At 50.0% G+C, this 19,901-nt stretch overlaps 1 protein-coding gene across 1 annotated transcript in view; it reads left to right on the top strand.

The window, feature by feature from the left end:
- Window positions 1–19,605, top strand: part of TXNDC16 (thioredoxin domain containing 16) — a 47,428-nt gene extending 27,823 nt beyond the window's left edge. Inside the window, exons 16-20 of the mRNA XM_069856792.1 lie at window positions 5,632–5,716; window positions 10,253–10,391; window positions 12,723–12,883; window positions 14,954–15,144; window positions 17,333–19,605. Coding sequence (XP_069712893.1) covers window positions 5,632–5,716; window positions 10,253–10,391; window positions 12,723–12,883; window positions 14,954–15,144; window positions 17,333–17,616 — 860 coding nt within the window. The 3' untranslated portion in view covers window positions 17,617–19,605. The remainder of the gene's footprint in view (window positions 1–5,631; window positions 5,717–10,252; window positions 10,392–12,722; window positions 12,884–14,953; window positions 15,145–17,332) is intronic.
- The last annotated feature ends 296 nt before the right edge of the window (window positions 19,606–19,901 follow it).

Here is a 19,901-nt window from a genome sequence, read left to right as displayed (position 1 = left end):
AATATTCTTCTGTGAGGGTGGGGAGGCCCTGGCCCAGATTGCCCAGAGCAGGGGTGGCTGCCCCATCCCTGGAGGGGTTCAAGGCCAGGTTGGATGGGGCTTGGAGCCCCGGATCCAGTGGAAGGTGTCCCTGCAGAGGGCAGGAGGGGGAGGTGGATGTGCTTTGAGGTCACTTCCAACCCAAACCATTCCATGTTTCTATTCACTCTGTAAACCCCCCTTATCCCATTTCTGCCTTGTTTACATCAGCTGAGCTCCAAAATCTCCCCTTTATTCTACGTATTCCTCTCTCTGCCGTAGTATTCACCTCATCATAGGACCTTGGGCAACATGGGACGATGAGAGGGCATCATGGAAGGGACTTGCACGTTTCTAGGTGGATATGTGAGCTCAGATGCTTTCCTCTGTAGGAGAAGTTTGCATTCCTTCTGTGCAAACAAGATCCTTGGAGGTTTCCAGACAGCTCTGTGCGGAGCCACAGAATTGCCTCTTCCCTCAGGGCACGCTCCCATCTGCAGTCTGGCACGGCATCCTCGGGCTGGGCTAACTCAGCCGCAGATGCCAAGGGAGGTGAAATAAGGGATGCTTTCCTCGCTTGTAACCTGCAGGGTGTTCGAGCGTCACGCGGAACGACCTGAGGGAGCAGAAAAATGGAACCAGCTGCTCTGGCACCAAACCCAGGCCAGAGTCAGGAAAACCAAGTTGCTGCTCTTATCAGCCTGGAGATTTCTGTGGAATTTCTAATGATTTTCTTGCAGCAAGAATTCCTGCTCTGCCCTGAAGCAGCACTGCACTGTGTCATTGCCATTTCTAGTTAATTGAAACAGAATAATGGGATGCCCAGTTAAATAAACCCCTAGATCTCATCCAACACGTAATATCAGAACTAGATTAAGAAGCCCTGCAATGGAACTGAGCTAAAAGAGGCATGTTGGAAAAATTATAATTAAAATATATTACAAAGAGGTGAACGAACAAGAAGACTAGGGCAATGAATGAGCATTTTCCTGGAAATTTGGAGAAATTCTGGGAGAGAAAATTGTTTGCTATGCAGAAAATGGAAGCATACTTGGAAGTAAACCATGAGGGTGGAGAGGCCCTGGCCCAGGTTGCCCAGAGCAGGGGTGGCTGCCCCATCCCTGGAGGGGTTCAAGGCCAGGTTGGATGGGGCTTGGAGGCCCTGATCCAGTGGGAGGTGTCCCTGCCCATGGCAGGGGGTGGAACTGGACGATCGTTCAGGTCCCTTCCAACCCAAACCATTCCATGATTCTATAAACCATGCAGCAATTGTTTAAAAACACACCTGTTTTCTGTGAAGCTCTGGTGACATCATAGGGCTTGCCCACATCAATGTAAACCATGTCATAAATATTAGCTGGTTGTCCTCTGTGTGTCCCCCAGCACTTTGGAAATGGGTGGTCTCCCTAGTCCTCCTTTTATTATTTATATATTTATAGAAAGATTTTTTGTTATCTTTCACAGATGTTGCCAATCTGATTTCTAGTTGAGCCTTAGCCCTTCTGATTTTTTCTCTACACAATCTCACTTCCCTCCTGTAATCCACCCAAGAGGCCTGTCTCTTCTTCCAGAGCCCATAAACATTCCTCTTCTTCTTGATATCACTCAAGATCTCTCTGTTCAACCAAGCTGTATTTTTCCTCTGCTGTTTTTTTTTCTGGAACATGGGGATGGCTTTCTCCTGAGCTGCTAGGATTTCCTTTTTGAAGAGCTCCCAGCCCTCCTGGGCTCCCTTGTCTTTGAGTACTGTTGAGTAAAGTCTCCCATGAGACTTTGCCAACCAGCCTTATGAAGAGTTCAAAGTCTGCCCTCTGGAAATTAAGTGCTACTGTCCTACTAACCACCCTCTTCACTTCACCTAGAACAGAAAACCCTATCATCTCGTGGTCACTTTGTCCTAGGCGTCCACCTACTGCCACATCCCCCACAAGGCCTTCTCTGTTCACCAACAGCAGGTCCAGGAGGGCACCCTCCCTTGTTGGTTCGTTCACCAGCTGTGTGGGGAAGTTGTCTCCCACGCACTGCAGGAACCTCCTAGACTGCTTCCTTCCTGCTCTATTGTACTCCCAGCAGATATCAGGAAGATTGAAGTCTCCCACAAGAACAAGAGGCATCGATCTAGAGATTAACCCCAGCTGTTTATAGAAGAGCTCATCCGCTGCTTCTCCTTGGCTGGATGGTCTGTAGCAGACTCCCATCACAAAATCTACCTTCTTGTGGGCTCCTCTGATTTTAACCCACAGGCACTCAATCTCCTCATCGCCACAATCCATCTCAATGGTGCCCAAGTCCTCCCTTACAAAGAGGGCTACCCAGCCTCCTCTCCTACCCTTCCTATCCCGCCTCATGTCTAGTCTGAACCTGCCCCTCTCCAATTTAAAGCCATTCCTCCTAATCCGATCACTACCTGCCTTTGAAAAAAGTCCCTTTCCAGCTCCCTTGTAGCCCCTTCAGGTACTGGCAGCTGCTCTGAGATCTCCTCAGAGCCTTCTCTTCTCTAGGCTGAACAACCCCAACAAATCCTCCTTCTGAAAACTGTGCAGGAGCTGTAGACCCTTCGTCATCTGGCAGTTTTATGCCTTCTTATTCCCAAATCCTGCAGTGAAAGTTGGGCTTGTGAGTTCACGGCAGCGATTGTGGAAGGCAGCTGGCATTCCAGCTCGAGGCACATGCTGCAGTGCGTGATCGAGCCCTGCAGGGAATTAAAAGCATGCTTTCAGGGGGGGCTAGTTTTCTAGGAACTATTAAATGGCTTTTTGGGAAGTGCTTCATGTCTTTAGTGGAGCTGTGTGAGTTTGGCGGCTCCTTGCACAGAGGTAAAGGACCAGCACTGTGAGCTGCTGAGATGTGAAGACCAATGGCTCTGGGTCTCGCACAGAAAGTATGATAAGGAGGGAAGATCTTATCAGGAATGACTTGTGATGATGAACTTTCAGTGGTTAAAGGAGTAAGCTTGGACTCTGCTGAAGGTTGTCCTGGTTTAGGAGTGAATTCCTGCAGCCAGGGATGCTGGAGGGCAGCACTTCTACAGGGGGTTACATCTCAAATGGGGTTTGGAGTTAAATGCCCGTAGAGTGTCCTCCTGAGGAAGTTTGGATTGGAACCTGCTCTTTCTGTGTCAGGCTGTCCTCCAGGGCATGGTCTGCCCCATGGCTTTTGCTCCAGTAGCTGGAACACAGAAAAGTTGTTGGTGAAATTCTTAGTGATCGTTATCAGCAGGTCCTCTTGCATTGCGTTTCTCTCAACACTGATAAAATCAAGTGACCAAATTGCTAGAAACCAACATCAAACCCATTCAATGGTGGTTTCTGTATGTCACAAGATAGAATCGTGAAATCGTAGAATCATTAAGGTTGGAGAGGACCTCTAGGCTCATCCAGTCCAACTGTCAGCCCAGCCCCACTATGCCTACTAAACCATGTCCCCAAGTACCACATCTACATGCTTTTTGAACCCCTCCAGAAATGGAGACTCCACCACTGCCCTGGGCAGCCTCTGCCAATGCTTCACCCCTCTGTCAGTGAAGAAACTTTTCCTGATATCCAATCTAAACCTCCTCTGGTGCAACTTGGGGCCATTTCCTCTCATCCTATCTATTGTTCCTTGGGTGAAGAGACCAGCACCCACCTCACCGCAACCTGCTTCCAGGGAGCTGTAGAGGGCAACGAGGTTTTAGCGAGGTGGGTACTGGTGCAATGGCCAAGCTGCGTTGCCAGCTTTGTTGTATGTGTGTTGTTTCCTACAATGTCTGAACCCTCAATGAGCCACTCCTTTAAGGAGCTAAGCTTCCATTTGGAAAGGAAAGTAGCACAAAGGAAAGTTTGTGGTGCCTGTGATTCTAGGGAAACACAATGGAAAACACAGCATTGAGTGTAGCTGGAAAGCAGGAGGCAATGTACCAAGAAGTGACCCATGTGAGGCAGCCTCAGTCTACTGAGGTCTGAATCACCGGTCCCAGGAGCTTGGGCTGGCCAGTTGTGACATGAGGGTAAACGTTACGAGGAACACTACATAGTATTTGAATGAGATCTTATTTAAGTTATAAGGCAACATATATCATGGCTGAGACGTAACTTTAGCTCTTGGGAAAACCTGACTTCTCCAGAGTGTGATTTCTCACTCTCCTTAAGTGGGAAGAGCCTTTTTTCTTGCCTTCAGTTGCTCAATACAAAGGGGGAGGGGTGTTGGTGTTGAAATCTGCCTGTTTTCACCCTACCTTTGGCAGCAGTGGCTTTGATCTCTGATCTATAGCTGTATTTTACAAGCTCACACACCATGGCTTGCATGTTCTCACAAAGCTCGCCTCTCCCATGGATCCAGCTGCTGAAAACTAAGGCTGTTTTATAAGGGCGTAAACCAGCTCTGGAGTCAGCTTCGGTTTGGGGATCTGCTCCGGTCTCTCAGCCAAGACAGATGCAGCTGTGATGGATCAAGAGATCCTTTCCTCCCCATCCTCTACCTGACTGTGCTTGGCCCCTCACTCCAAGAAGGACATTGAGGTCCTGGAGTGCGTCCAGAGAAGGGAACGGAGATGGGGAGGGGGGCTGGAGAACAAGGGTTAGGAGAGACGGATGAGGGACCTGGGGCTGTTCAGCCTGGAGAAGAGGAGGCTGAGGGGAGACCTCATCGCTCTCTGCAGCGCCTTGAAAGGAGGTTGTGGTTGTGCTGATCTCTTCTCTCAAGTGACAGGCTATAGGACGAGAGGAAATGGCCTCAAGATGCACCAGGTCAGGGTCAGATTGGAGATCAGGAAAAATTTCTTCATTGAAAGGGTTCTCGGGCGCTAGAACAGGCTGTCCAAAGAAGTGGTTGAGTCACCATCCCTGGAGGCATTTAAAAGACGGGCAGATGAGGTGCTCGGGGATCTGGTTTAGTAATGGACGGGTACGGCTGGACTCGATGGTCTCAAAGGTCTTTTCCAACCAAATGATTCTATGATTCTATAGTTCGATAAGGCAAGTGCTGGACCCTCGCAGCTGGTGCCCAACCGTGACGCCAGAGGTGCTGCCTTCTCATTGCCACTGCAGAACGTGGTGGGACATGCTCTGTCTGCAAGGCACATAGCTTTTTGACTTTCTCTCCTAGCTGGATGCCCATAACAGCCCCTGCCTGCCCTGAGGAATGGGGTAGAAACAAAAGATTCTTGGGGGAGATCTTGGCTAAGAGCCCAGCATCTGCTGGGTGCTTAGCACTACTCAGTTAAGTCATCATTGGTTGTTCCCAAAAGGTCACTGGGATTTATAGGATTGCTATTTAGGCTTATAATTGGTCTCCTGTTTCTAAGAATACTTATGGAATTTAAGTCCATAAAGACATTTCATTTTCCGTCAGTGGCCTCTGTCGTGCAGATCCTGGAAACTGGTGGCTGAAGAGCAAGTACTGTTCTCATTATAGGAACTTTCCTTCTGATCCTTTTGGCTGCTGCCAACGGCTCCTTCCATCGCCCGTGGCCATGAGACACATCCATTTCTCAGGGTGTCTCATCACAGCTTTGCTCACAACCGACACTTTGGTGTGGGAGGGTGTTATGCATGCAGGCAGCAATTTGGTTTCCAGGAGGAACCTGACACTTCTCTTCCTGTTGTTTATTTTTGTAACTTTTTTTTTCTACAGCCAGGGAAGCTTTCGAAGAGGCAGGAAACATCTTAAGTGGCCATGTAACGATGGGGATGTATTTTGAAGATGATGCCTTGGCTTTGTAAGTTGTTTCTCTTTTCCTTTATTGAGAATTCAAACTGATCTGAAAGGTAGTGCCTCGAGCACGTGTCCCTGGCCCCAGGTCTGAGCAGCTATAGAATCATAGAATCACCAGGTTGGAAGCAACCCATCGGATCATTGAGTCCAACCATTCCCATCAATCACTAAACCATGTCCCTCAGCAGCTCATCCACCCATCTTTTAAACCCCTCCAGGGAAGGTGACTCAACCCCCTCCCTGGGCAGCCTCTGCCAGTGACCAATGACCCTTTCTGTGAAAAATTTGATGTGGGTGATCATCTCCCTTCCTGCTGTTTAGATTCGCTCCGGATGCTTTCACTCCTCTAGCTCTGCCAGCAGCACCCACCCCGACCCCCATCTGTTGGGTTCCTCGTACAAACAGGAGATAAAAACTGGCTGGAAAAATGATACCCTCTAGCTAAAATCAGTGTGTGAGGAAGGAAAAATGGGCTGCCCTTCTCCTTCCACCAGGAAGAAGTGATGAGCAATGAAAGTCTTCCTCTTTCTACAGGCTTTTCACCTTCTCATTTCTTCTTCCCTGCTCTGGTGCTGCCAAAGTGCCTGCGGAGGTGGGGATGGGGAATCATGGAATCATAGAATAGTTTGGATTGGAAGGGACCTTAAAGATCTTCTAGTTCCAATCCCCCCTGCCGTGGGCAGGGACACCTCCCACGGGATCAGGGGCTCCAAGCCCCGTCCAGCCTGGCCTTGAACCCCTCCAGGGATGGGGCAGCCACCACTGCTCTGGGCAACCTGGGTCAGGGCCTCCTCACCCTCAGCGTGAAGTATTTCTTCGTAATGTCTAGGAATCTTCAGGTTGTCCTGACATCTCATTTCCATCAGGAATTCACCATCAAGGCAGATTTAAAAATCCCAGAAGGTCCTTGACCTGTTTACCAGGTGCTGGTTCAACAGCCAGGAATGCAACAGTGATTATTGGCATTAGCTTTTTCCAGATGCGATGCATGTCGAAGAGGTGCCTCTGTGAGGTGTTCAAGGCCAGGTTGGATGGAGCTTTAAGCAACCTGATCCAGTGGGGTTTGAAACTAGATGGGCTTTAAGGTCCCTTCCAACCCAAACCGTTCTGTGATTTCTAGTGTGTCTGATGAGACATGGGCATTTTTGTGGTACACATGGAGAATAAAAATGCAGATACCTTATGAGCAGCAGCTGAGAGAACTGGTGCTGGAGAAGAGGAGGCTGAGGGGAGACCTCATCGCTCTCTGGAGCTCCCTGAGAGGTGATTGCGATGAGGAGGGTGTTGCTCTCTTCTCCCAAGCCACAAGTGATGAGAGGAAATGACCTTAAGTTGCACCAGGGGAGGTTTAGATTGGATATTAGGAAAAATTTCTCTACTGAAAGAGTGGTGAAGCCCTGGCAGAGGCTGCCCAGGGCAGTGGTGGAGTCTCCAGCCCTGGAGGGGTTCAGAAAGTGTGTAGATGTGGCACTTGGGGACGTGGTTTAGTAGGTGTGGAAGTGCTGGGCTGGCAGTTGGACTGAGTGAGCTTAGAGATCTTTTCCAACCTGAACGATTCTATGATCCTAAGGGAAAAAAAGCAGAGGGGGGCAGGGCGATCTTACAAAACGAGGTACCAGTAGGAAAAGCCTGTTTTCACTCAGCAATGACACATTCAAGGCTACACCTCCTCCCTCCCGCTCCAGCCGCAGTCTGCAGCGTGCTCCTGGTTAGGTGGAATAATTAATACAGTTTATAATAGATAACTCATTCTGCCAAGTTTGGACGTTGGCTGTGATTTGTGGGTGAAGCTACTGTAGATGGTTGTCTTCTCAACTGTAAGGAGAAAGTAAACACTTACAGGAATTCCTTATGCAAGAGCCAGGCTCACTTCCCTCTTAAGAAAGAAAAGATGGTCTTCTGCTAAACACTCAAGGAGGAAATATCTGTGACTCGCAGGTCACAGAAAGCTGAGCCCTCTCTTCCCAGAGAGAAAGGCATAATAAATACACAAAGAATGTTGTTAGCAAAACTCTTTGCTCAGCAAGAACCTGCTTATGGGTAACTAACAGGGTAAATAGCATTAGGGAGAAATGCTTTGGATGGAGCCGTTATGTATTTCTCGAATACTTTGATGTCATAGATCCCTGCCAAGTATTTGTTTGAGAATGGTTTTGATTTAAATGCAAGTCTCATATTACCCGCTAAGTGCTCCTGCTATGTAAATAAAAAGCTGTTGTAAGCAACAAGAGGCTTGGTACCAGTAAGATGAGAAGCAATTTCAGGGTAGGCTCCACGTTTTGGATGGGGAATGTGTTGGTTTTCTGGAAGTATTTAAGAAACTTTCTTATCAACGGCTGCTGAACAAGTTGATGTATTTAGAAATAGGGAGCAAGAGTTCTTGCTTCCCCTGAGAAGTCATCAAGCCAGAAAGTCTCATGAACTCATGGAAGTTCAAAATAACAGAATCATAGAATCTGGGAATGGTTTGGGTTGGAAAGGCCTCAAAGCCCATCCAGTTCCACCCGCTGCCATGGGCAGGGACACCTCACACGGGATCAGGGGCTCCAAGCCCCATCCAACCTGGCCTTGGACCTCTCCAGGGATGGGGCAGCCACCTCTGCTCTGGGCAACCTGGGCCAGGGCCTCCCCACCCTCACAGCAAAACATTTATTCCTAAGATCTCATCTTAATCTCCTCTCTTGTAGCTGAAAACCTTTACCTCTTAACCTATCCCTGCATTCCCCAATCAAGAGCCCCTTCCCAGCTTTCCTGGAGCCCCTTTCATTGCTGGAAACTGCTCTAAGGTCTCCCTGGAGCCTCTTCTCGATGTTGAACAACCCCGACTCTCTCAGCCTGTCTTCATATGGGAGATGCTCCAGCCCTCAGATCATCTCCGTGGCCTCTTCTGGACTCACTCCAACAGCTCCATGTCCTTCCTTCTGCAGGGGGTGTATTAGTTCTAGACAATAAGTGCTGTGAAGGAGGAAATGAAAGACCTACGTACTAAGCTGAACATCATGGGAATGTCTTATCTGCAGTTCCCTCCACTTGCTTTGTCATTGGTGATCCAAAACACCAAACACTGAGATCTTTAAAGGAAATGTGAACAGATCTCTATCCCATTCAGAACTGCTAAATGTGTCCAAACTGAACTTGCCTGAGCAAACCCTGCAGGGAAGGGCAGTAGGTTGCAACACGACTTTGCTGTGAGCTGCCTTTCATTAAACATAAGTGGTTTGTTCTGCAGCAGGCTGAGTCCATGCTGTGTCTTTCTCACATGGGGAAAAAAAAGATGGACCAGATTACTTTTGAAAAGAACATCAAAGGCTTCCCACCTCTGCAACCCAGGAAGCCCCTACACCTCACTCGCTTCCCCAGAATTCTGGTGTCATGGCCTTTGGAAAATGGCCAGCAGCCTTTGAAAAATAAACTGCAGGCATCCCCAAAAAAGCTGTTGAGGCAGCTGACTTCCTCCGTCACGCCCTTCCTCTAAGCCCTAACGTCTGGAGTCTTCAGGACCGAAGTTCCTCAAGCTTCCAGAAAATTGCTCTCTTGTTTTGGTTGTACCCCTTGCCCTTTCAATGCTCACGCTTCTCCTATTTTTGCTCTCTCCACCTTCTCAGCTTTTATTTAAATACCCTTGAGCCCTCTTACCAGAAGAAGAACGTTGGGGAATAGGGAAGTTCACAAAGGCTTGTGGTGATAGGATGAGGGGCAGCGGGTATAAACTGGAGAGGGGCAGAGTTAGACTAGACATAAGGAGGAATTTCTTCACCATGAGAGTGGGGAGGCCCTGGAACAGGTTGCCCAGGGATATTGTGGCTGTTCCATCCCTAGAGTTGTTGAAGGCCAGGTTGGATGGGGCTTGGAGCAGCCTGATCCAGTGGGAGGTGTCCCTGCCCGTGGCAGGGGGTTGGAACAGTATGATTACTTTCAAGTCCCATCCAACCCAAACTATTCTATGATTCTATGAACAAAGAATGAGCTGGTTTCTCCACTAAGACTACATCTGTGCAGGTTGTGTGTGCTCTAATGTGGGACTGGACTTCACCAAAATTGCCCTTGTTCACCAAAATCAGATCTCCTGGAGCTTATTTTATGTAGGTTGGGGACCCTCAGATGGAATCTAAGCCTTTCTGTTGGCTTTGGCGCAAGAGGCAGAGTCAAGCAGCAAATTTCACACCTCGCGTGAGGTGTGAGAGTGAAAAAGAAGAGCCAGCAAATAGTTTAGACGGTGGTGGTTTGGATTTCCCCTGTTTTTTAGCTGCTGCTGTCTTTTTGCAGAAGACACTGCCGGTTTTGTGTGGGGATATATTTAGAGCATGAGTAAGCGCTTGTTTCAGAAGGGGGCAAGGGAACACGTCAGCATCTTCCCATCGAATCGGGACTATGCAGGGGCTTCAGAGGGGGTGATGGGGAATGTGACTCTTTCCTTCTGTACCTCTAAGAACAGCCTTTCCCTCCCCTACATCCCCACGGGGCTGCCAGCTCTGTGTCCAGCAGACATGCCGTGTGCCAAATCCTTCAGGCAGTTCTTGTTACCGTCCCTCTTTTTCAGCTCCCGTAAATACGCGGTGTCTCCCCCAGCCCTCCTCCTGGCCAGGAGAGGAGCTCAGAGCGTGGAAGGCATCACTTTGACCAAAAAGAGCACACAGGACATGGTGCAGATGATCAGAGATGAGTTGCTGGACATTTTTGTAAGTAAAACAACAAAGTGTGTCCTTTTTCCGTTGCAGTTGTTTACAGAAGCGCTTGATTATAGCGTAGAGCTGTGCAAAGCAGTTTGGACTCAGTGATCTCAAAGGTCTATGATTCTATGATTCAGTGATTCCATAAAAATCGTAGAAACATAGACTGGTTTGAGTTGGAAGAGATGTTAAAGATCATCTGTTTCCAACCCCCCTGCCATGGGCAGGGACACCTCCCACTAGATCAGGGGCTCCAAGCCCCATCCAACCTGGCCTTGAACCCCTCCAGGGATGGGGCAGCCACCCCTGCTCTGGGCAGCCTGGGCCAGGGCCTCCCCACCCTCATGGGAAACATTTCTTTGTAAGATCTCATCTCAATCTCCCCGTTTTCAGCTTAAAACTCTTCCCCCTCATCCTATCCCTGCCCTCCCTGATCAAGAGCCCCTCCCCAGCTTTCCTTTAGGCAAACAGAATACATTTTAGTACATCTGATACTGAAGCAAGCACAAATAAATGCTTGTTATGTCTATCATACCGAGTTATATTGGTTTGTAAATTTTATGGCTTGGATCAGAGAGTCTGCACAGAAATCTGCTGTTTGCTGGGTGGTCTCATGGGAGGAGAACGTGGAGGTTCATGGCCTGATGCATGTTCATAGGCACAGACCCGCTGCTGTGGTGGCTTGGCCTCTTGCAGGATCTGCCCCTGCCTCTTGCACACGCCTTTTGGAGACTGGTTATAGAATTATAGAATCACCAGGTTGGAAAAGACCCCCAGGATCATCAAGTCCAACCATTCCCATCAAACACTAACCCATGTGCCTCAGCACCTCGTCCACCCATGTCTTAAACCCCTCCAGAGAAGGTGACTCAACCCCCTCCCTGGGCAGCCTCTGCCAGGGACCAATGACCCTTTCTGTGAAAATTTTTTTCCTAATGTCCAGCCTGAACCTCCCCTGGTGGAGCTTGAGGCCATTCCCTCTCGTCTTATCTCCTGTGACTTGGGAGAAGAGCCCATCTCCCTCCTCTCCACGACCTCCTTTCCTGGACGCTGGCCTGGCGTCCCAGCCCACAGACCTGTGGTGGACAGCGCCGAATCCCATTAGCAGTCGGTCACAAGTGGTGTCCCCAGGGCTCCATGTTGGGGCTGGTTCTGTTTAATGTCTTCTATTGTTGATATGGACAAGGGGTTCGAGTGCTTTCTCGATCAGTTTGCAGATGACACCAAACTGGGTGCGAGTGTTGATCTGCTTGAGGGCAGGGACGCTCTGCAGAGGGACCCGGACATGCTGGATCCGTGGGCCAAGGATAATTGTATGAGATTCAACAAGGCCAAGTGCTGGGTTTTGCTCTTTGGTCTAAACCACCCCATTCAATGCTCCAGGTTTGGGAGAGAGCGGCTGGAAAGCTGCCCCACAGAAGAGGACCTGGGGGTGTGGGTCAACAGCAGCTGAACATGAGCCAGCAGTGGCCAAGGCGGCCAAGGTGGCCAATGGCATCCTGGCTTGGATCAGGCATGGTGTGGCCAGCAGGAGCAGGGAAGGGATTGTCTCCCTGGATTTGGTGCTGGTGAGGTCATACCTTGAATCCTGGGGTCAGTTTTAGGCCTCTCACTCCAAGAAGGACATTGAGGGTCTGGAGCGTGTCCAGAGAAGGGAACAGAGCTGGGGAAGGGGCTGGAGTCCAGGGGTTGAGGTTGCTGGGGCTGCTTAGTCTGGAGAAAAGGAGGCTGAGGGGAGAGCTTATTGCTGTCTACAGCTCCCAGAAAGGAGGTTGTATCGAGGTCAATGCTGGTCTCTTCTCCCAGGTTAGAAGAGATAGGGTAAGAGGAAATGGCCTCAAGTTGTGCCAGGGCTGGTTTAAATTGGATATGACTTCCTGGAAATGGTTCTTAGGCCCTGGCAGAGGCTGCCCAGGGCGGTGGTGGAGTCCCCATCCCTGGAGGGGTTTGAAAGACAGGTAGATGTGGCACTTAGAGACTTGGTTTAGTGGTAGGCTTGACAGTGCTGGGTTAAGGGTTGGACTTGATGATCTTAGAGGTCTTTTCCAACCTAAACAATTCTGTGATTCTGTGCTTCTGCCTTCCCTGCTCCTAGCTTTTTGTCTCAGAGTGCACAGCTGCTCATTCAGAGTTGCTTTGTGATGGGCAGGGTTGGGTGTAGACATCTCCAAAATGCACCAAAATCCCAGCCCCCACACTTCTTTTCAAGCCACTTGCATTCAACATGGACCCCCATAGCCTTGCTTAGCCCCTGCACCCCTTGAATAAGGACAGAAAGACTAATTTTGTCCTCTTCTCTCCTCCCCATAACCCCCGACTTCTTGTTTTGATGTCTTGCAGCCAGAAATCACTGTGCAAAATCTACCCCACTACTTGCAACTCAGAAAGCCCTTCCTCGTTTTGTTCAGTGACGGTGATATCGGTGAAATGGAAAGCAAGGAAATGCTGAAGCTGGCAAAAGGAAGATCCCAGCAAGCGTTTGTGGCTTGCTGGTTGAACTTGTGAGTGTGTAGAAACCTCTTTTCTTCTTTCCGTTGGCTCGTTCTGAGCATCTCAGGGCAAGAAAATACTGAGTCTGCAATTACTGAAAACACGGTCTGGCTGGTAATCTGAATATTTGGTCTGAAATCATCAGAGTTTGGGAGGTCAAATCATTTAGCAGTAATTCAGTTTGTGTTCTGGGCAGCTGAAAAACTGCACAGCCAAGTAAAATTAGTAAATGTTTAATGGATCACAGAAGTAATTTTCAGTAGAGTAAAATGTTCTCAAAGATATTGCATGGTTGTTTAGCCCTGGCTCTGGTGTTATTTGTATGTTTGTCATACACAGAATCATAGAATCAGAGTGATTCTATGGAATCACAGGACAACACAGCGTTCACACCGTGGGGCTGAGGACATTGTCCCAATGCTTCTGGAATATTGTCAGGCTTGGTGCTGTGACTGCTTCCCCGCGGAGCTGTTCCAGAGCTCCACCACCCTCTGGGGGAAGAACCTGTTCCTAATGTCCAACCTGACCCTCCCCTGGTATCTTCCCACCATTCCCTTGGGTCCTGTCATTGATCATCAGAGAGAAGAGCTCAGAAGAGCTGTAGACCACAATGAGATCCCCCCTCAGTCTCCTCTTACCCAGTCTGAACAGACCAACTGAGTTCAGTTGCTCCTCATGCAGCTTCCCCTCTAAACCCTTCACCAACGTCGTTGCCTCCTCTGGACCCTCTACAGTAGCTCTAGACCCTTTTTATCCCATGGTGTCCCAAACTGTCCCCAGCGCTCGAGGTGGGGCCACCCCAGGTGGAGCAGAGCGGGACAATCCCCCCTCGCCTGGCTGGCAGCGCTGTGCCCAGTGCTTGATGCACCCCAGGACTCGGTTGGCTCTCTTGGGCGCTCACTGTTGGTTCCTGTGGGACCAAAAAATCAATTTGCCCTTCTAGAGTATCTTATGGTGGTTTTTCCATCAGCAATTAGAGGGAAGCACGACAGGGCGATTCCTCATTGTTGATTGAGCTAAAGTCAGAAGAAGCCCTGTGAGGCAAGCTTAAAAAGAAACAAAATGAATCTAGGAGATAAGAAATAGAAAGTTGTAGGGGAGGGGGATTCTTTCTCATCCTCCCCTCCCTAGCTGTGCTTTCAATTTTTAGCTTGTGTTTGGTTTGCCCCAGCCCAGAGACACCTCAGTGGCTTAGTCATGACCTGCTTTGAAGTCTGGGAAGCGTCTCGCAGCGTGGGCTGAAGTTGAGCTAACGGGGAATGCACATGTTTTCAAAGAGAAGACAATTTGTTTGCCAGTAATGCACAAGAAACGAGAGCCCCTGGAATTTCCCCACCTACACATCTGCCTTTGGTCTTCCTTACTGAGAAAAAAGAAGCGAGTTGTCCTTTGTCGGAGGAAAAAGGCATTGCCACAAAAGAGGGCAGAGTGTGGCTGTTGGCTTGAAAACAGTAGCGTAGTCCTCAAAAGAAGACCTTATTCCCATGGCGAGAGCCACCTCCGACCCCGTGATTTACTCTCAGCCTGAAAATAGTGCTGGGAGGACTCAGCATCTTTGTGGGTTTGCTGTTCCCTCTCAATGTCCTCTTTCGTCTCTCTCTGTGTTACTTGGGGAAGTTGCCCTCCCACCTCTTCAGGCTGTGGGAACCACTCAGCGACTGCCCATGGGCTGGAGCACTGGAGCACAACCCTCTGCATCAGCTCCTGCCTTTTCGTCCCTGGCAGCTCTTCCTGCAAACAGGGGCTAACCACAAGCTGTAGGACCTGACCCACTCCTGTCTCATTTGTTATTGAAATCTTATGGTGGAGAACATCTCCCACCCTCCTACAGGATGGGGTCCAGCTCCTCCTGCTTGAGGATTTCTTCACACACCTGCTCTCCACTCCCTTCCCATTGAATCCTAATGGCTTGCCTAAGATGTTGAGCTTATAAATAATGTGGTGAGCTTCTACAGCTGTCCCATAGGCAAAAATATGTGCTTTGCTGGATGCAGCCCAAAAGCTTTGGTGCTTGCTTGGCTCTGAGTCGCATTGAGCTTCCAAACCGCTGGTGTGCAAGTTGAATCTCCTCTTCCCAACAGGAAGAAGACTCCGGTAGGACGTGGGGTCTTGAAGGTGTACTTTGCCACCTTGCCTTCGCTGCCTGTTCTCATCTGGGTGAACCTTCACGCCAGGGGTCGGGTATTCAAGTTCCCATCAGAGCAGCCCATCACGGAAACGAACATCTTGTCTTGGCTGGAGAAGCTCAAGGCAGGGCTGGAGATTCCCAGCAGTAAGTGGACACGCGTTTGTAATGTTCCTAAGCAGTTAGCTCCGGTGTATTTATGTGAAGATGCTACAGGCAATAAATTGTCTGCCCTGGAAAGGAAAAACTAGCTGTGCTAGTTTGAGCTGGAGAAGTACAAATAGTCCGGCCAGAAGAGAATACCCGCAGTCATGAGTTTGCTTCGGGACTGTTTAATGTTCACAGCCAAGAAAGAATAGTTCTGAATCTGACATCTCTTCCCCACGATAATCCCCAAACCTGGCTGCATTCTCCGGTTCCTGTGAACTGACCTGAAACGCAGCGTGCTATTAAAAAACCCTCCTGACTCCCAGTTGTCAGCATAAGAAGAAGCTTCTCTATAGGAGCCTCCCAGCATTTTGGGTTTGGGCAGGAGAGGATAAGAATTTGGTGCTTTGCTGTGGTCTTTGGGATGATCCAGGTCTTTTCCAACCTGGTGATTCTGTGATTCTGTGATAAAGGGTTGGCTCGTACTGTGGAGTTCTTCACTGCGTCCCTCCTGAAGCTTAAAATCATAGAATCATGGAATGGTTTCAGTTGGTAAAGATCTTTAAGATCATCAAGTCAAACCATCAATCCAGCCCTGCTAAGTCTGCCGCTAGACCATGTCCCCAAGTAGGATATCTCCTCGTCTTTAAACACCTCCAGGCATAGTGACTCAACCACCTCCCCAGGCAGCCTCTGCCAGTGCTTGACAACACTTTCAGTAAAGAAATTACTAATGTCTAATCTAAACCTCCCCCGGTGCAACCTGAGGCCATTTCTTCTCGTCCTATTATTTGTCACTTGGGAGAAGAGACCAGCACCCACCTCACCACAACCTCCTCTCAGGCAGTTGTAGACAGTGATGAGGTCTCCCCTCAGCCTCCTTTTCTCCAGGCTAAACAAGCCCAGCTCCCTCAGCTGCTCCTCATAAAGCTTGTGCTCTAAACCCTTCACCAGCTTTGTTGCTCTTCTCCAGATGCACTCCAGCTCCTCAATGCCCTCCTTAAACTTTGGAGGAGGGCAGCACGGATGTGCCTTCCTCATGTTATGTGTAGCCGTAGGTGCTACAGGGATCATGGAACTGCCAGCTGCCAGCCAGCGCCAAAGATGCTGGGGTGACTCCACTTGACCTTAGTGAATTTTAAAATGAGTCTTTCAAAGCAAGTGTTTTCCGAAAGACTGGTGAGGTGTAGACTCACAGAATCTTTTGGTTGGAAAAGACCTTGGAGATCATTGAGTCCACTGTACCTGTCCCTGAGCACCTCATCTGCCAGTCTTATAAACACCTCCAGGGATGGGGTTTCCACCACCTCCCTGGGCAGCCTCTGCCGGTGCTTGGGTAGGATGTGTAGGCTCTGAAGACGCCATTTCTGACCCAGTAATTCCTGAGCAGCTCATCACACGGTGTGCAAGCCACCACAGCCTCCTTCTTCAGGCTTTGAAGTGATGATCAATTGTAAAAGCATAAATTAAAGAGCTTCTTCATGTAATGGGACCATTTCCTCCTCTCTACTCACCTATGGTGGCATCTCAGTCATTAACGTGGATATCTGAGACCTGACTGACACGTGCAGCTGCTGGTGGGCAGCCCCTGAGTGTGACCCCTGCAGCGGAGGGGCCTGAGGACAGGGGACCCCCAGAGCCTTCAGGGGCCAGAGCCTTGGTCAGCCCGCAGTAAATGCTAATGCACCCCTGTCTGCTTTAGACTGGGGGGTGGTAGTCGTTCTGGAGAATAAAAGGTGATCTTTAAGAATAAAGGTCTTTAATTTGGCATTCACCGAAAGGGAAGAAAAAAAGCCATGATTCCTTTGAAAGGGAAATGGAGTGGGGCTGCGTTGACTCAACTTCGCAGCATGGAACTGGGGCCTACAAGGAATTTGGGGAGGGACTTTTTACAAGGGCCGGGAGTGACAGGACGAGGGGGAATGGCTTTGAATTGGAAGGGGGAAGATTTAGATGAGACATTAGGAAGAAATTCTACACAGTGAGGGTGGGGAGGCCCTGGCCCAGGTTGCCCAGAGCAGGGGTGGCTGCCCCATCCCTGGAGGGGTTCCAGGCCAGGTTGGATGGGGCTTGGAGCCCCTGATCCAGTGGGAGGTGTCCCTGCCCATGGCAGGGGTGGGACTGGATGGGCTTCGTGGTCCCTTCCAACCCAACCTGTTCTATGAGTCTAACTGTGTTTGCTTCTCAGGTACCTTGTCTGAGGAAGACTGGAAACCACCTCTCCCCGCTTATGACTTCCTCCAGATGATGGAGACCGCAATGCCTGAGCTCCCTCTCCACACCTCCCACCGCCACGAGGACACGCCAGCACAGCACCAGCCCGGGAGCCCTGGAGGGGACGCTGCCGTTCAGGAGGAACCATCCCAGGAGACCAAGGCAGAGAAAGTCATGTCCCCTGGGAGGGACCTGCGTGGGACAGCCCCAAGGCTGGCAGCGAGGGAGAAGCAGGGCAAGAGACACAGCGAGCTCTGAGAGCTGAGCATCGCTTTGCCTGGACCAGTGAAAGATGCGGGGTGGTGCCTGGAAAGCCTTATGACTTTCCCACCCTTCTGCGGGCCTTTATACCAAAGAGAGGAGTGCTTTTATCTCTGAGGCAGTGGTGGAGGGATAAAACAGCCCCTAAATCTCAGGGTGAGTTCCCTACTGCAGCACGTTGGTCACTTGGTGGTGGCTGTGGTTTCTGATAGCAGAAACGTGTCTGTATGCCCCACACCTCAGAGAGATGGGGTGAGCTCATGGCACGCTGGAAGCTCACCCGCACCACAAACTATGCTGGAAAAGTCAAATCAGCACAGCCTGCCTCTGTACTTTCTGTATGTCTCACCCAGGCACTTTGGTTGCCCCTAAGCAAGTTGGAGGGAGTGATTCCAGGATGAAAACCAAATTTTTTCTCCCCACCTTGTTGCAGTAGCAGCTCTACTGATGTGTGTCAGCAAGCCCAGCACTCAAAATACGATTACATCTGTGCCGTGGAGCTGGGAGGGCAAGCGTGCCTCTTCCAGTGCCTCAGTGCTCTTTCACTGAAGATGTCTTTCCTGCTATCCACTCAAAACCTCCCCTGGTGCAACTTGAGGCCATCTCCTCTCGTCCTATCACTTGTTACTTGGGAGAAGAGCCCAGCACTCGCGTCACCACAGCCTTTCTGGGAGCTCCAGAGAGCAATGAGGTCTCCCCTCAGCCTCCTCCAAGCTAAACAGCTCCAGCTCCCTCAGCCGTTCCCAGAAGCCCTGGGCTCCAGCCGCTTCCCCAGCTCCATTCCCTTCTCTGGACTCGCTCCAGCCCCTCAAGGTCTTTCTTGGAGTGAGGGGCCCAAAACTGAACCCAGGATTCAAGGAGCAGCTTCAAATAGCTGGGACAAAAACCTGCTGGCAAATTCCAAGGCTAGGCAGGTTGGAAGATGGTTTTGCTCAACACTGGCATTTTCTTGGTCACAAGCCCAGGGAGTTATTTGCAGCCTTCATTTTTCCTTGCTCTCAGTGACAGCAGCGAGGTTGGTGCTTGCTGAGCTGGGGATGGGTCTGCAGAAAGCTCAGCGCTTTGGAAATGAGGGGAAGGAGATGAAGGACGAGCCTGGCAGTGCTGGGGACAGGCTCTTCTAGTGTGGGATGGAGCTGTTTTGCAGCTGTAGAAGAATAGGACCTGGGAAGTGGCTTTCCAGCCTCTGCTCATGTCCTGGGGGCAGCAAAGGTCGTGCTGTTCCTTGCTGGAGAACCTGAACCTGCTGGCCAGCATGGGATGTGGGCTGGGGAGAGAACTGTGAAGCTTTGGCTAATCCCACCCGTGTCATGATCTTCCTGTCCCCATCAGTAAACATCTCCCTTCCACAGCACCACTGAGAGGGGCCAGGAGGGTTGGATCCTCCTCCTTATGGCTCTGAAGTTACTGGGAAGGGGAAAAACTGATGGTAGGGAACTGCTTGGAGCACTGTAAAGTCTGTATTTCTCATCCTCCAAGCAACCCACATGGTTGGGAGTATTTTGAAATTCCCAGAAATAGACCATTAGTCCTGGGTTCTCCTTGAAGCCCTTAATTGAAACAGACCATTTGGGGACTAATGACAGGCTTGGAGCCAAAATGTATGTATTTAAAGTAATAAACTGTAGAATCCAGATCAGAGCCTGCCCTGCAGCTGAGTATTCCCAAGGGAAGGAGTGGGTCAGGGTGCGGACAGATCCTCTGCGGGTTCCCGTCATCCCTGTGCTGTGTAAGGTCATTACGCTACAAGTTCCTTCGTTTCCCAGCCTGTCCCTAATGATGCCACTGCTGCTTGTTACAGCATCTCTTGGAGTAAGTGGATATTTGGGACGTCTTAAATAAATTCTATCTCAAGTCCGGTCCATCTGCATCTCTCTTGAACACGGTGTGGTGACACGGGCTGCTGTCCCGGGCTGGGGTGGATGCACCGATGGGAACGTTCCTCCAGCAGAAGGGTCCTTTCTTTTAGTGGAGTTTGTGCAAGAGGAGAATCATAGAGTGGTTTGAATTGGAAGGGACCTTAAAGATCATCCAGTTCCACCCCTGCCATGGGCAGGGACACCTCCCACTGGATCAGTGGAAGGTGTCCCACTGACACTCGATGATCTGGTGGGTCTCTTCCAACCTGGTTATTCTATGATCCTATGATTCTCTTCTTGGTCGCTTGTTCTTTCCCAATCCCAGCTTTTCCTGTGCAGCATCAGGGCAGGAGCTTGTCACTAGGGGTCAGTGCCACATCTCGGTTATGGCTGCGGAGGTTGTGATGCTGAATCCACGCTGGA

This window comes from Phaenicophaeus curvirostris, chromosome 5 (assembly GCF_032191515.1).
Source record: "Phaenicophaeus curvirostris isolate KB17595 chromosome 5, BPBGC_Pcur_1.0, whole genome shotgun sequence".
NCBI classification, from domain to species: domain Eukaryota; kingdom Metazoa; phylum Chordata; class Aves; order Cuculiformes; family Cuculidae; genus Phaenicophaeus; species Phaenicophaeus curvirostris.
This window is presented reverse-complemented; position numbering and strand designations above follow the sequence as displayed.